This window comes from Pteropus vampyrus, unplaced genomic scaffold (genome assembly GCF_000151845.1).
Source record: "Pteropus vampyrus isolate Shadow unplaced genomic scaffold, Pvam_2.0 Scaffold50, whole genome shotgun sequence".
In the NCBI taxonomy this organism is placed as follows: Eukaryota; Metazoa; Chordata; class Mammalia; order Chiroptera; family Pteropodidae; genus Pteropus; species Pteropus vampyrus.
Genome location: NW_011888831.1, coordinates 7,122,388 through 7,138,738, shown reverse-complemented (window position 1 = coordinate 7,138,738; position 16,351 = coordinate 7,122,388). Strand labels below are relative to the sequence as shown.

At 53.6% G+C, this 16,351-nt stretch overlaps 1 protein-coding gene across 2 annotated transcripts in view; it reads left to right on the top strand.

Moving 5' to 3' along the window:
• FOXN1 (forkhead box N1) overlaps positions 1-13,215 on the top strand; it is a 26,463-nt gene extending 13,248 nt beyond the window's left edge. The window contains exons 2-9 of one of the 2 annotated variants that reach the window (XM_011359977.2): positions 134-273; positions 675-1,133; positions 3,504-3,614; positions 5,415-5,545; positions 6,768-6,864; positions 10,349-10,556; positions 10,740-11,231; positions 12,797-13,215. In XM_011359977.2, coding sequence (XP_011358279.1) covers positions 145-273; positions 675-1,133; positions 3,504-3,614; positions 5,415-5,545; positions 6,768-6,864; positions 10,349-10,556; positions 10,740-11,231; positions 12,797-13,116 — 1,947 coding nt within the window. In that variant the 5' untranslated portion in view covers positions 134-144 and the 3' untranslated portion in view covers positions 13,117-13,215. The remainder of the gene's footprint in view (positions 1-133; positions 274-674; positions 1,134-3,503; positions 3,615-5,414; positions 5,546-6,767; positions 6,865-10,348; positions 10,557-10,739; positions 11,232-12,796) is intronic. The other variant, XM_011359976.2, reaches the window with a different exon arrangement.
• Positions 13,216-16,351: the final 3,136 nt, after the last annotated feature.

Below are 16,351 nucleotides of genomic sequence, written 5' to 3'. Positions count from 1 at the left end.
TCTCTCTCTCATCAGATGTCTGGCTGGAGTCAGGGTCCCAGACCAGGGATGGGGTAGGAGTGGAGGAGGTGGACTTAGGTTGGTCATCCCTGGACGCTGGCCCTCGTTCTCATCACAGCCGACTTTCTTCGAGGCCAGGACTGGATGATGGTGTCGCTACTCCCTCCACAGTCTGACGTCACGCTGCCAGGCCCCACAAGACTGGAGGGAAGTGAGCCTCAAGGGGACCTCATGCAGGCACCAGGCCTCCCAGGCTCCCCTGCCCCACAGAGCGTAAGTACCCAGCACCTAGGCCTGGGCTGAGGCCAAGTCCTGAGGGCTGTACAGCAAGTGGACCAGTCACCCTCACCCCTCAAGGACCTCCCAGGGTCTGTCTTATCTCATCCACCAGCAAACAAGTACCCAGTGACTCCAAGATTCTGAAGTATTCAGATACACCTTCTGCTTATCCCTTCAGTCTGGGGCTTTCCAGGGACAGTAATGCACATCCATCCACTGGGGGCACCCCAGGTTTAGGAGCAGTGTGGCCTTATCAGATTGGGGCTTCCAAGGGCAGGTTAGGTCTCCATCATTTGAGGACTCTCAAGAGCTCAGCCCCAGACCCTTTATCCCTAGCACAGAGTAGGATCCTGGTCCAGCCTCTTCTCACAGGTCTCTACCCTCTGTCCACCCAGAAGCATGCCGGCTTCAGCTGCTCATCATTTGCACCCGATGGCCCTCCAGAAAGGGCACCCTCACTGCCCCCGCACAGCCCCAGCATCGCATCACCAGGCCCCGAGCAAGTCCACTGTCCAGCCGGCCCTGGCCCAGGCCCCTTCCGGCTCTCACCCTCAGACAAGTACCCAGGCTTCGGCTTTGAGGAGGGCCCAGCAAGCAGCCCTGGGCGCTTCCTCAAGGGCAGCCACGTGCCCTTCCACCCATACAAGCGGCATTTCCAGGAGGACGTCTTTCCTGAGGCCCAGACTGCTCTGGCCCTCGATGGACACTCTTTTAAGACCCCAGAGGCACTGGAGGCCTTTGACGAGATCCCCGTTGATGTAGGGGAGGCAGAGGCCTTCCTGCCTGGCTTCTCAGCAGAAACCTGGTGCAACGGGCTTCCCTACCCAAGCCAGGAGCACAGCCCCCAAGTCCTGGTAAGTACCAGTGGTCAATGGGCAACCCACGAGCCCTCTGTGCACCTCCCAGCAGCCCAGATGAGTCCTCTGTGATCAAACTCCCCACCTTCCCTTCCCAGACCTTTCCATTCAGGGTTAGCGTGTAACCAGGGAAGCAGCAAGCTCAGAGAGTTGGGGTCTCTTGGCTTCATTTTGGGCCTCCAGGTCAGCTAGGGAGGGGATGGGGCCTGGCTAGGGGACAAGGTAGGGGAGGCAGGTCAGGCCAAGGTAGTTGGCAGCTTCCCAGAGGCTCCTGAGACAGAATTCCAATGTGTGACTTCTCTCTGTTTGTTTAAGTGTCAAGAATCCCCAGCCAGACCTACACGCCCATATGCAAATGTGAGAAGAAAAACACATTCCAGAGGCCAAAAGAAAGGGTTTAGGGAGAAGACACAGAGCACAATATTTCCCTCTCCAGCGTGAGCACACAGAGTTGAGAAAGGATTTAAGTCTTCTCAAAGGACCTCTCTGTCCCCATTCTTTGTTCAGAGTGGGGCCTAGGTGTATTCATAGAAATATCTTGAAAGCACCATGGAAGGTCGACATGTCCTTCTACAGCCATATCCACAAGCTTTGTGACCTTGGCAAGTCCCTGAGCCTCTCAGAGACTCATCTGAAAAGTCTGTTTAATAGTATCTGCTCCATAGTCTTGTTGCCTTGGGGAAAGGAAAGCTAAAAGGAGATTTGTTCCCTGCTCCCCAGCTTTGGAGGTCCCTGAAGTGGGGAGCACTGAGCGGGGACAGCCCAGGCTGTGCCTACTCTAGATGCCCAGCAGCCCTCCTCACCTCTTGCTTTCAAACACGCTCCTGTTACAACCCCTAACCAACCCCAACAAATGCCTGTTTCCCAGGCTTAGAAGACAGAGAAAGGGGTTGAGCGCCTACCAGGTGTGGCTAAGACAGGACCTTGTTCTCATTCTGGGGCCCTTTGATAGCTTCCCCTCAGGCCCATTGAACATGACAGCATCCCACAGTGAGGGCACCATCATATTAGCAGCTGCTCTCACCCTCTCAAATGTCTACCCAATGCCAGCCCCGGATGAGTCTACCAGGTGATTTCTCTTAAGTGCCCCATTTATTTCTCATGACAACCATCTAAAGAGTTCCCACTATCTCCATTTTGCAGATGGGTAAACTGAGGCTCCATAGAGGACAAGTGACTTAGAGGTGAGGCTGAGATTTGAGCCTATGCCCTTACCCTATGCACAGAGTTCAGGCCAGGGACTCACAGCTAGCTAGTCAGTTCTCTAGGTGACCTGGGCATATCACTTCCCTTTATGGGTTCAGCCCCATCATCTGCCAAATGAGGGGGTTGGACACAGTGCTCTTGGCCCTTCCAGGACTGAGATTCTATGATTATAGTTATCTATGCATCAACAACCCCAGGGCATACCCAGAAAGAGCTCACAGCTGGTTTGACCCTCTGGGCCCAGATGCTGGTTCTCAAAGCCCCTTGTAGCCCCAGGAAGAGTAGTCCACCTCCTCCTGGCCTTATTTACCTTCCAGTACCTAGCTGCCACCCCACTCCTGGCCTTACTCAGGGTAGAGCTCTGTGCTAGGCCTTTGGGGACTCTGTGCAGGGCTTACAATTCATGGGAAGCCAGAGTCTAGCCACCACCATCTTCAGCAGCTACAAGCTTCCTGTGCCACGGTGAGAGAGTGCCATAGTCTCGTGCAGACCAGCAACTGGACAGACTCCCTGGAACAAGGAACAAAAGTTCTGAGTGGGGGATGACTGGGGTGAAAGAGCAGAGAGAGGACTCATTAGCCCCCTCCAAAGAGCCTGCTGGAGCTTCCCTGGGCTTTGCAGAAGAGGAAGTGGCAGGGCCCACGGGCCCCAGCTGGACCAACCTGGCTAGCCACTTTCTGTGCTCCCCTCACCATGGCTCTGCAGTGGGAATTCTGGAGATGTGGCCTTTTCTAGGGTGTCTTTTACAGATCTGTTCTGAAAGGCTGGGGGCTCAGAAGCAGCAAGCAGGCCCAAGGGCTTGACTTGGTGAGTAGAGTCAGGCACTGCACCCTTGTTCCATTCCAGGGAGATCTCTGGCCCTACCCCAACTTCGGTGAAACAATCAACAAGTCTCCCTCACTTCTCTGGACAGCCCAGCCTCAGCCTCTCACCTGTAGTGAGGTGGGAGGTAGGGAGTGCTGTCAGTTCTAGCCCCAGCTCCACCACTAACTTGCTGAGTTGCCTCAGAAAAATCCCTGTGCGTCTCTGTTCTCTGTTTGTTCTCCAGGAATAAGCTTTGAGGGAGGCAAAGTAGGGGTTGTTTTTTTGGAAGTCTTAAGATGCAGAAGAGAAGGAAGCAAAATAAGGCCCAGCCGAGTCATCTGCTTTTTCTTCCAGCAGGGGTCAGAAGTGAAGGTCAAGCCCCCAGCTCTGGAGAGTGGTCCTGGGATGTACTGTTTCCAGCCCCCCTTGCAGCACATGTACTGTCCCTCCCAGCCTCCCTTCCACCAGGTGGGTCTGGAGCAAGTGGGCATGCTTCCCCAGGATCTCAGGATATTACGTGGGTGTGTGGTATATGAGTGTGTCTATGAGTGTGTGCACACTTGAGTGGACAATTAAGGGTGGCAGGGCCCTGACTCTCAGGCTGTACCACCTGTGGTGGGGGACAGAGGTTTATGGAAAGGAAAGCAATTACTCTTCTCTAGGATTGGGTGGGGCTTTTCTGAGACCCAGGCAGGAACTGAAAGGTCTCAGAAAAGAGAATGGGACTGAGATTGGGGCAGAGCCCGGATGTGAACTAAAAAGGGAGGAAGAAGGAGAGAGAGCCAGACAGACAGGGCAGAGAGAAAAGGAGTGTATGGGGTGAACACAAGGCTAAGCGGGACAGGGAACAGTGGGCTGCCATCTGGGTCAGTCACTATCTTGCTAGGTAGCCTTGGCCTCATACTTCCTTTTAGCCTAGACGGGGTAGGACCAGGCATGGTGTTAAAGGGCCTTCTTACCTGGAGGCTCCAAGTTCCCATCGTCTTTGACCTTGCTCCCCTTGCCTACCCCCACTGCCTAGCCTCAGCTCCCCGCAGATGTACAGAATGCCAAGTAATTGCCCCACACTGGCATGAGATGGAGGTTTTTATAAAGAGAAAGAGAAAAGAGCCCCAGAGCAGCTAAGCAGCTCCCAAGAGTCACCAGGCAAGACAGAGCAAGTGGCTACCCAGCGCCCAGCTCCATCCACCTGCAGCCTGGCACTGAGACAGGCCCTGCCTGTGGAGCAAGTTCTACTCCCAGCCCTTGGCATTGGCCCTGATCTTGGCTCAGGCAGGGAGGCAGGCACGTGGCAGGGGGAGGTAGTCAGACTGCTTGCTTCGTGGGGAGAAAAAAGAGATGGAGGGAAGCAGAGGGGACATATGAGGGGTCATCCCATGAGGAGCCCAGCTGGAACAGCCAAAGCCATCCTGAGGCTCACAGTCTGACCCAGGCAGGATATGGGGTGTCCCTGAGGTAGCCTGGCCCGTCAGGGACTGAGCCACAGCAAGGCTAAGGGGTTCCCAGACCCTAAATGGCCTCACCATGCCCAGCCCTGCTTTGATGCCCTCTGCATTCCACACCCCATCCCCCAACAAGATGGCCGCACCCAGGGCTTTATGGAGCCTGCAGAGAGGATGACTCAGGCACTAAGTGCCTCTCGGGTGACCTGGAAAAAGCACTTCAGCTTGGAGCAAATGGGGGAGTCAGAGTCTCCCTCCCCGCTTTGCCCCCATAAAACACCATCCCTGGCACCGCAGCCACTCCCTTTGCTGTAAAACCACCTCCTACCCCCACCTGCCCACCACCATGACTGGCCCTTTCAAAGAGCCACTGAAACTTGTAAAAGGTGGCAGTGCCCAGCAAACGCCCAGTGGACATCCCACTTCCGGCCCAGTTGCTTTAGGAGATATGAGGAAGGCCTGGAGCACGTGACCAGAAGTGTGCAGAAGCCAGGGCTACCCCTCACACTTCTAGCCCAGCCAGACTGCTATTCCATCACCATGACAACCAGCGTACCTAGAGGGCCTGAGAGGAAGGAGCTGGAGGAAGGGAGCTTCAAGGTCTCTGAGATCCTGAATTCTGGAATGTGGATCTCCTCACAGACCCTCAGATGTCTACACCCTTGGCCAGTCCCCCAGCATTGCTCTGCTATTGGAGCCCATGACCATGGGAGAGAAAAATCTAGCCTCAGCTCCCATTCTAGATGAATATAAATGGGGGAAGGGGACCTCTTCCTTGGGAAAGCTGGTTACTATGGCAACCACTCTGCCCCTTTGACCTCTACAGTACTCACCAGGTGGTGGCAGCTACCCTGTACCCTACCTGGGCTCTTCACACTATCCATACCAGCGGATTGCACCCCAGGCCAGCACCGATGGGCACCAGCCTCTCTTCCCCAAACCCATCTACTCCTACAGGTATGTCCCCCAGCATCCCTGGGTGGAAGGAAGAGTGGTAAGAGGACCCCTGGGGAAACTGAGGCATGGAATCCTGTGGTATAAAGGTAATGGTGGCGTGTGGGGGAGTCATAGCCTTCCAGAGGACGTTGGAGAGGGGATTCCTGCATGAGGACGGCGGGATAGACTAGATCATCTCTGACTTCTCATCTAAGCCTGGAGAGCCGTGTCTGTGGCTCGCCCCCTTTCCCAGCCGTCCCTCCCCAAATAGAGAAAGAAGTCCTACCCCAAAGCTCTACTGGAAATAAATGAAGGATGAAGATTGCAGATGCAACTCAGTTATCTGCCAGATCTGGTGTACCTTCTCTAGGGCTGGGGTTGTAAGTGCCAGGCTGGCAGCACCCAGCCCATCTGAGAGAACTTCCATCTGAAGTTTTCTTCATCTAACTAACAGTGACACTCCACCTCCTGTATGCCAGGCTCCACATGGGGTCAAGTCATCAGCCAGTGTGAGCTCAGGGGAAGGAAAAGGAATTTAAACATCAGCCAGGAGCACAGAGAAGGGGTTTGTGGGAGGCAAGATGATGCTCAGAAAGGAGCATATGCAATCCTTGGAGTCCAGCAGAACTAGGTTCAAGTCCAGGCTCTGGAATTTACTAGCTGTGGAACCACAGGCAAGTTATTTAATCTCTCTAAGCCTCTGTTTATTTATGTTAAAAAATAAAAATAAAAAAAAACAATATTCAGTTCTTTGGCAGGATTAAGTGAGAGAATATGCTTGGCACGTTGTAAAGGCTCAAGAAACCTTAATTCATTCTCTTACTATCCAACATTTATGCAGTTGGCTGAGAGCTGACTGGTAATGACAGCTTCCATTTAATGAGTGCCTTCTATGTGCTAGGCATCATCCTTAATCCTCATAACTCTGAGGTAGCTATTACTTTCTTCACTTCAAAGCTGAGGAAAATGAGGCTCAGAGAAGTTAAGGCACTCACCCAAGGTCACACAGCTGGTATGTGGCTAAGCTAGGATTGCAATCCAGGTCCCTCAGATGCCTCAAGACCCTCACATATCTGTAATTCCTAACTTCAGCAGAGACTTTTTTATCCCTCCTCAGAGAGCCTCTCACTCAATTCTGCAGCAGGTTATTTCTCCTCGACTACTCCAACGGGGGACAGGGAAGTTGGGGGAAACTCCAGGCCTGGTCAGAGGTTCGAACTCTTAGAACTTTCTCTGCCTTTAGCATCCTCATCTTCATGGCCCTTAAGAACAGTAAAACTGGGAGCCTTCCTGTCAGCGAGATCTACAATTTCATGACGGAGCACTTCCCTTACTTCAAGGTGAGCCCCCAAGATTCACTTCCACTCCCCTACCCACAAGTCCTAGGCAAGCCAGGCTTTTCTAGAACCAGAGGAGTCAGTTGGGAGGTGGGGAGTTAGAATGAAAACCAGGAGAGGGTTTTCTGCTCACACATTTCTCCTTGTCTTCACTTCAGAAGGATAGAACATGTGAGGAACAGAGAACTCAAGCTATTCACCCAAGGTTACACAGCAGGCTGGAGTGGGGCCTTATGCTGGCGGAAGGTAGACATGTCAGTCCTGTTAGGCTTCAAGGAGCATCCACCTACCCCAAGTTGGGAGACAGAGCTTGGGAAGAAACAAAAGACTGTTTCTACCCCTGCCCCCATGATGCCGTAGGGCTGGAGGAATTTGGGTAGGAGCTGGCCAGCCAAGGTGACATGGCTGCTGGGACCACAGAACCCATTGCCTTCCAGGGAGAGATTAGGATCTGCCTCTGTGGGCGGCAGGCTCAGCTTCAGTTCTGCCAGAAAGCAGGTGTGGGCTTCATGGTCTTTGAGTGTCCCAGGGAACTGGCTGGCTCACCTGACCTTCCCATGTACAGGATCTAGTTCCCACAATCCACAGATGACAGGAGCTCTACCAGACTCCCTTCCCAGAGGCAGGACAGATGCCCTTCTCTCCAGACGGGCAAACACATCAGAAGGTGATCCATCTGCTCAAGGTCACTCAGTAGGCGGGATGAGTTGCTGTCTCAAACTGATTGGCTTCACACAAATTCCATTTCCCTTCTCTGCATGCTCCTCAAACCCTCTAGCACAGACTGCTTCTCCTGGGGTGGGTACAGGGGAGACCAGAACTTGTGTGTGAGGAATGCCTTCTCCAAAGCCTGCACCCTGGTGGATACAATCTCATCTGCTACCCAAGCAGAGGATGGGTGCTGAAGCCCAGGTAATCCACAACTCAGCTCCGCCTGATAGTGGGTGATTCCCAGCCCCAGGTCTTCCCGATTGTCCTGCCTGGGGATAATCTGAGGCTGATATTCAAACAAGATTGTACTTGCTGAGCTGCTATCAGATGAAGATTGGGCAACATGGCCAGAGTGGTCTGGCCAGGAATGGAAAAGTCTGGTCATCTACCAGAGGTTCTAGAAGGGAAAGGAGGAAAGAGGAAACTTGTCTCTGGGATTCAAGAAGCATCAAAGCTGGTAGCCGGGGCTACCCCTATACCCAGCAGGTCAGGGAACCAAACTCCCCCTAACCCCTAAAGCCTTAGGAGGGTCCTCCAGGCCTTTAAAGGGCCAGGCCAAAGAGAGGGAAATGAGGGCCCTGCCTCACTCCTCTCAGCCTTTCCTCTCTGCTAACTTCTGACTTGGCCCCAGCCCCTCCCTGCATTTCATCTTCCTGGCCTAATTATTTTTCCTGGGAGCCGTGTAATCCCTATTTTATGGGGCTGAAGAGTGAAGAGGTCTAACAGCTTTTTTTTTTTTATTCTAGTTGTTGTTCTTAGCAGTTGCATCATTCCCTCACTCCCAAGTTTACATTTGACTTCAGAGAGAAAGCATCTGTGAGGATGGGACGGGCCCCAGATGGTGAAGCCAGCCCTGTGGGGTGACCTGGGCAGGGCCCTTAACTAGGGGACAGAGTTGGAGTCTGGGTTCTGTCACTGCCTCCTGGTATAACCTATGGCTAGGCTCTTTCTTCTCTGGACCTCAGTTTCTCAATCTGTAAAATGGTCAGGTTGGACCAGATTCGGGTTGCACAACTCTGACACTTCCCCTCCGACCCACCTAAGGAATTAGTTCAAAGATCTCCTGCCCCCTCTATATATCACTCCCCACTTGAAGGTCATTTTTCTGATCAAGGACAGAGTGGACCCTGGAGCAGGCAACACTCATGTCCAAGGTAGCTGAGGTGGGTATCCTATAGCCCCATGAGTCAGGGATGTGGGACTGGGGAAGTGTCCAGCCACTGGACATAATTGTTAGTGCTGACCATCCTTCTTCCAAACAGGAAGTGGCTGGGGTGTAGGCTGCCTTGGCATCCCAAAGTCACAGGTTTATGGGGCCATAAAAGGGCCCAGTGCCCATTAACTCTGCCCATTGGGCGACACAGCCTTGACTCCTAGTAGGGATTGTCACAGTAGTTGAAGATGAATCCCTACTGGCTGGTCTGGTGGCTCAAGAATTCTTCCTTGTGACCCTTGGAGCCTTGAGGGTCATCTCAACCAGCCCCCTGCCCCAGGCCAGCTGCCCTTGAGAAAAACTATAGTAGCTCCTGCCAGCAACTTCCAGTGACGCTGGCACCAGGGTCCAGTTCGGCTGGGAGTGATTCAGCTGGCTGCTCCCTGGGGCAAGTGAGCTGGGGAGGAGGGAGCGGCCATTCCTCGTTAAGCAGAAACTTCAAGCTGAAAGGGAAAGGGGTCAGTGGGTGAGGACGAAGGGCCCACCAGCCAGAGCAAGAACTCTGCCCACAGTCAGCCCCTGTGAGGTCCAGGACCGTCCCAGAGCCTGGAACAAAGCTGGAGGTGGGAGGACTACGGGTGCCTACTGGCACCCCTGCCACCGCCTCTTACCCATCTGAGTCAGCCTAATGGTTTTTACAACCCTTCCTGGGCACAATTACTGCACTGGTGGCATGACCGGGCCTCCTAATGGGTGTTTATTCTGTTGGCACGAGCACTCCCTGCCTGAGGGCTAGCCTCCCCACCAGGGCACGCACCCTCAGGCACACTCATATGAACACTCACACCCACACACGCATACAATCATGGGTACCCACACACACCCAGAGAGACTTTCTCACATACACTCATCCTCAGGGACACACATGTCCTCACACTCAGAGGAATTCACAGACTCATGCCTAAGAGACAAGCTCAGACCAGGGAGACACACTTAGGGACATGTGCATGCTCATACACAGTCTCTCTCTCTCATAAACACACACACACATACACCAAAGCCCATATAAACACACAAATTTATGTGTTACATGTGCATGCACCCAAACACTCGGCAACGTCACCCATCTTTCTTTTCTCCCGTGTTTGCCCCAGCGGGGATGAGGCCAGCCCAGGAGACCATTCCATAGCTTCCCCTTCATTTCCTCTCCAAAGCTGGCACCAGAGACTTATGAACAGTGATTTCCTTTTCCACAAAGGGCTCCAAGCACAGGCCTGAAAACCTGTGGAGAGTGGTCCCACTCCAGGTGGGAGAGAAGCCAAGAACTCTGTAGCACCCGCCAGCCCTCCCTTCATGAACCGCCTCAGCCATCCTCTGAAGGGTCAGCCAGGGATAGGGTAGGACGAAGGCAGATATCAGGTGTAAATAACCTACAGTCAAGTTTACTGCCTGCCCCACCCCACTACTAAAGGTTACCGAGCATGGGCTGGGTGCTGAGAAGGGCAAGCCCCAGAATGGGCTGCGGTTCTGCACACAGAGTGAAGTTTTTCTGGAGCCCAGACCCGGAGCCGGCTCTTGCTGCCTGATCCCAGCCTGAATTCTTGTCTTGCTCTGGTTTGGCAGACGGCGCCTGATGGCTGGAAGAATTCTGTCCGCCATAACCTATCCCTCAACAAGTGCTTCGAGAAGGTGGAGAACAAATCGGGAAGTTCCTCTCGCAAGGGCTGCCTGTGGGCCCTCAATCCAGCCAAGATCGATAAGATGCAGGAGGAGCTGCAGAAGTGGAAGAGGAAAGACCCCATTGCTGTTCGCAAGAGCATGGCCAAGCCAGGTGAGGCTGATTGGCCGTACGAGGGAGGGCCCAGGGCTCCCATGAGCCAGAAAAGAGAGAAGAAAAATTCTGAACAAGGAGAATTGATGAGTAAATAAAGGGCCTGAGTGCCTTTCTAAGGCTGGGGAGGGTTTGTGGGCTAAGGGAGGTCTCATGGTGTTCCTCTTTCTTGGGCCTTTTCAGAAGAGCTGGACAGCCTCATTGGAGACAAGAGGGAGAAGCTGGGTGCCCCACTTCTGGGGTGCCCACCCCCTGGGCTGGCAGGCTCAGGCCCTATCCGGCCTCTGGCACCTCCAGTTGGGCTCTCCCAGCCACTGCACTCAATCCACCCAGTTCCGGGCCCTATTCCTGGAAAGAACCCCCTGCAGGACCTATTTGGGGGGCACTCGCACTCCTGCTATGGGCAGACGTACTCGCACCTCTCGCCAGGCCTGGCCCCTCCTGGACCTCCGCAGCCGTTGTTCCCACAGCCGGATGGGCATCTTGAGCTGCGGGCCCAGCCAGGCACCCCACAGGACTCGCCTCTACCTGCCCACACCCCACCCAGCCACAGCACCAAGCTGCTGGCTGAGCCTTCCCCAGCCAGGACCATGCATGACACCCTGCTGCCAGATGGAGACCTTGGTACTGACCTGGATGCCATCAACCCCTCTCTCACCGATTTTGACTTCCAAGGTGAGCTGGAGGTGGGAAAGGGGAGGTGGGACAAAACTGGGGAGGTACACCTGACAGTGTGGTTCGTCCCCTCCAAGTCTCCAGGCTGCAGCCTGCTAGCTGTCAGGTTTCCAGTCAACTGAAGCAGAGAGGGCCGGAGCTGGCAGGGTGTGTCAAGGGGCAAAGAGGAATGCCCTTGCCCTTCTCTTGGTGCCCCTAAATATGTTCCCACTGACCCCATCATCAAACCACTCTCAGCTCTGGGTAGGCTGGAAGGGACTTGATGTTTCATTCCATACTTGGTTGTCCTGATAGTTCTAACATTCCCTGAAGCAGCTGCATCCTCTGAGTTCACCTTTTAATGCAGAAAAAGGAAAGAGATCTTTCCCCAGAAAGAATGTAAGGCCTCAGAGCTAGGCAGGTCCTGGAGAGACTTGGGGGTAGAAGTCTGGGGAGAGGTTCTATCCATTCCACTACATCTTGCCACCTCCATCTTTGCATGTGGCCAGGCTCACTCGTTCTTGTCTCAACTTCAGTGCATCCCAGGTCCTGGTACGAGCCACAGGAAGTTTGGAGGAGGGTGCTGATCCAGGTCTCCGACCTCCTGCATACAGTGGGATAGAGAATATCCACAAGCAGGAGGAGGCAGCCAATCTGATGGGGAAACAGTTCAGGTCTTGGGAAACTATTGTAAGGAATGTGCAGCTAGATCCTCACCCCGGTATAGAAGTGTGGAGCAGAGCTCTACAGCCTCAGAGGAAGCTATAGACAATAGACATGTGGACTACCATAAATATTTACTTGACTCCTATTAACTATCAGGCAGTATGCTAGGTGCTTTACATGTGCTCCCTCATATGGGCGGACCTATAGGATAGGAGAGATTGTTAAACCCATTTCACAGAAGCATGGAGGTCAAGTAACTTACCCAAGGTCACTTAGCTAGAAAGAGGGAGAGTTGGGATTGGAACCCAGGCAACCAAGTTCAATCGGGGTTTAGTCCAACCTCCTTCTTCCAGATCCTGCCATGATGCAGGTCACATGACACAAAGAGGAGGATCAGGTGGCAACACTATTTGCTCCTCAGAGTAAGGTGTACTTCCTGGCTCTGATCCAGACCCTTGGGCCCTGCAGGGGAAGAGGCCCAAGGAGCCAAGCCCATCCTCCTCATCGGGTCCGGCAGTGCACTGTTGGAAAATCCATGGTCTGGGCTGCAGATCCACCTTCCTTAGGATCCTGGGCAGCAGCCAGGGTGAAGAGTTGCTGGGGTACCTTCCCCAGGCTAATTCCGAAGAGCACAGCATCTGCATCAATCCTTCCAACAGGCAGCTTTCAAACCCTCGTCCCTCTCCAACCCCTCCAAAAAAAGAGCCAAAGAGGTCATCTGGGCTATGGCTTTCAGACCATACATAGGAGGAAGAAACAAAAAAGTTTAGCAACTGCCTGGGGCCACACAGCTAGTGCCAGGGTCTATTCCCGTCAGTGTTATCCCAATCTTTCTCTATTTAGCATGTGAGAGCCATAGGTTGGGGGCATACAGGACCCCTTTGGTGCTTTCCATGATGCCCGTTTTCTCTCCCAACTAGGAAACCTGTGGGAACAGCTGAAGGATGACAGCTTGGCCCTTGACCCCTTGGTACTGGTGACCTCATCCCCGACATCATCTTCAATGCCGCCACCACCACCACCACCCCACTGCTTCCCCTCTGGGCCTTGTCTGGCAGAGACAGGCAGTGGGGTAAGCGACTTGGCACTACCAGGAAGTGGGGGCTCAGGGGCACTGGGTGACCTGCACCTCACCACCCTCTATTCAGCTTTTATGGAGCTGGAGCCCACGCCCCCCACGGCCCCTACTGGCCCCTCTGTGTACCTCAGCCCCAGCTCCAAGCCCATGGCCCTAGCATGAGCCATGCCCAGCAGCAGCTCCAGCCTTTGCCTGGCCTGGAAGTCCTAGCTGGTCGCCCACTTCGGGTTCACCTTAAAGGTCAAAGAAGGAAACACTCCCTGCTCCCATACCACTAAGCCGACTTGTTTGTTAGCTAGCAGCTGGGGGTAGAGAAGACACCACCCAGGATGCTGCCCCTCGCACATTTCTGCCACCTGGTGGGCTAGCTCCTCACTCAGGGCCCCTGAAGAACAAGTGTCCCGGCAAGAAGAAAACATGCTCTCCCTAGCTCACACTCATCCACACTCAAGCCTTCATGTATGAGTACATGTGTGCATATACACACAGTTATTCAGACATACACCTACCCACATACCTTATATCCGGAGGAATCAGAACTATATCACAGACCCTGACTTCATTTACGGGGCAGCTGAGAGCGGAAAGCTTTGGTTACCAAAAGCTCAGGGCCCCCATGCCAGGTCCAAGGCCACCCTGAACCATATTCCGATGTCCACGTTCTCTGCAGGCCTGGCCCCCTCCAGGCATGATCTTTCCCAGAAGTCCCTGTATTTATTCTCCCACCTTCATCCCAGCAGCCCACCATGGAGGAGGACATATGGAGCCTTTCCCCAGGTTGTCTGGGGCCTCCCCAGGGAGCTGCTATTTAGCAGCACTAGCTCTGCCAGGCTCTACCCATCCTCAGCATGTGCGCTGTCCTGCCTCCCCCAGGGTGACACACTGGAGGGGCAGTGTCCACCCCAGGACCAAACTGAGCCCAATTCCAACACATTGTGTTTGGAAAAGCCCCTGCCCTTAGAAACTTGAAAGTGTCCTCCCAGCCTCGGGTGCAGGAAGGGCCCCTCCAGGTCACTACAGTCTCACTCCTTCGCCATAAGAAGTTCAAGTAGTTTCGGCCCCAGCTTACTAATTACTTCCAACGGTCTCAGGCAGCCTGGGCATTCAGGGAAGGGAAGCCTGGAATAGACTGGCAGGGGAGCACCCATGTCCCTTCTCTCTGACTGCTTGAAAGACCTGGGATACCGTTGGAACTAGGGGTTGTAGCCCAGTTGCCCGCGATGCCCTACCGGAGAGCCTAACCATCTCCAAGTGGGAGCCTCAGCCTACCCTGGGTCTGGGGGGGTGACAAGAACCCCCAGGAGTTGGCTCTGGGCTCAGATGAGGCACAAGCAGATCCCTCAATGGCCTGCCATTGTCCCCTATCCTGGAACAATAAAGGAAGTGCCTTGTGGACTCGGCTGCCGAGCCTTCCTTTCTGGACCTTCCCTCCTGGGCAGAAAGGTCAACTGCACTGACTGTAGACGCTCTGGCCCTGTGATTCCTTCCACCATCACCCTGGACTGTGACGTTTCCAAAACCAGAGTGAGGCATACAGGAGGACTTCCTGACCAGTGCAGGGACGATGAGGGGCAGGTGGGCAGGGCTTCTTCCCAGAACTTCTAAAGGATACAGGAAGTAGTTGCCTTGCCCAGAGGAAGAGAGAGGATGTCTTCCCCACACACCCCTTCCTTCTGAGATCCGCCCCCTCCCTCCTCATACCTGCCATCTCCTCATACAAGAAGGAGTCACTTCCCTGGCCTGGTGATGCCTTCTTGCCCCCCATCTTTCCCCGGCTGGGGCTCTGGATTCCACAGTTGACATGAATGGTGCATAGCCTGGTGCTGTGTTCAGTGCTGGCCCCGGAAAGTGGTCTCTGGAGGGTCAGGGGCCTACTCAGTCCCACTTCAGAATCATCTCCCAGGTGGCACATCCAGGTGGGTTGCTGCCACTAAAGGGCAGCCTGAGAGGCAGCCCCATACTCTCCCTGAACAGGGGTGGGGAAACTGTAGGAGTCAAATATCCATACATGAGCCTTAATTCTCAGAACAACCACTGCTTAGAAAGTTCTTCCAGGGGCCAGGCCTGGGGGCTGGCCAACATTACTTGCCTGCCCCAGAGGACAACTCTGTACAAGATCTCATAATACAGCTCCACCCTCCCTCCCAGAGGCTCTAAAGCTGGGTCCAGGACTAGAGGGATAGGGTAGGGTGGGGAGTAGGAGAAGGCTTGGCCAGCCTGTGCACCCAAGAAGGAGACTCGCCCACACCAGCCCAGCCCTGGCTGTGGAGGAAAGGGGGTGAAGGCTCAATGTCAAGGCCCAGGCGATGTTGCACCCCATTTCTGACCAACCTCAGGCGTCGGTCCTGATGGCCAAGCCCCCAAGAACCGGGCAAGTGTTTCATGGAAGAACTTTACTGGGACCCATTTCCTTGCCTCAGATACTCAGACCCTCAGTGTTCAGACAAACCTACTCTACACCTCCAGCCTAGGCCATGAGTAGAGGACATTTCCAAGGGCCCTCAGTTAGACCTGTCCTATGACCCCATTCAGCACACCTGCAAGTGAGCTGGCACCCATGCAACTAAGGCAGGTGGCAAGCAGATAGGACTTTATGTCTCACCTTCCTTTGTAACCAGACTGGCCCTTAAACTTTTAAAACTGGGCTCAACACTCCTGCTCATATGCTGCCCCCTGCTGGCCACCTGTGTTCAACCCCCATTTCAGGGTGAGCAACAGTCTGAATGGATGCAGGGTCTGGAGGTCCTCTATTTGGGGGAAATTTTTACTTTTGTTAGGGGCTCTAAACCTGAGGGTTCTAAAACTGGTTAGAATTCATGGGTACATGTACTTGGATAAAGAAATCATACCTTCATTTCAACTCATCTCTACCTCAAACTTAGCATTTCTCTCAATTATGAATGTCAGCAACAAATCACAATAGCTTTTGCAAAATCTGTGACTTTGCCTTAAGTAGAGAAATCACAGATTAGAAATCACAGATGTCTTCATATTACATTACAGGTATTTCAGAATAGATATAGAGGTATCTATATATAGTTTTTAATACATAAACTATATAGGATTGCAATATATTTTATGTACATAGAAACCTTATTGTCCATAGGCTTTGGCAGACAATAACAAAGGGGTCCATAACACATAAGAAAGTCACGCACTCTTGCTTTAGTTGCTGGGTGGTGGGGAAGTAGAGGTTGGCTCTTAGGACAGGGGACAAGCTAGTGAGGCACTGGGGCTGTAGACAGCTCTTTACCAGGTGGAAGGGAAACATCTCAGTATTTTACAAAGGGTTTGGCAGTCCCAAAGTGTACCCTGCGGGCCAGCCCAGATGGGCATGAATGTTGGGTCTCCCTGTAGTATTTGGGCTTTCCTACTCAAACCAAAGATAGGGTCTTCA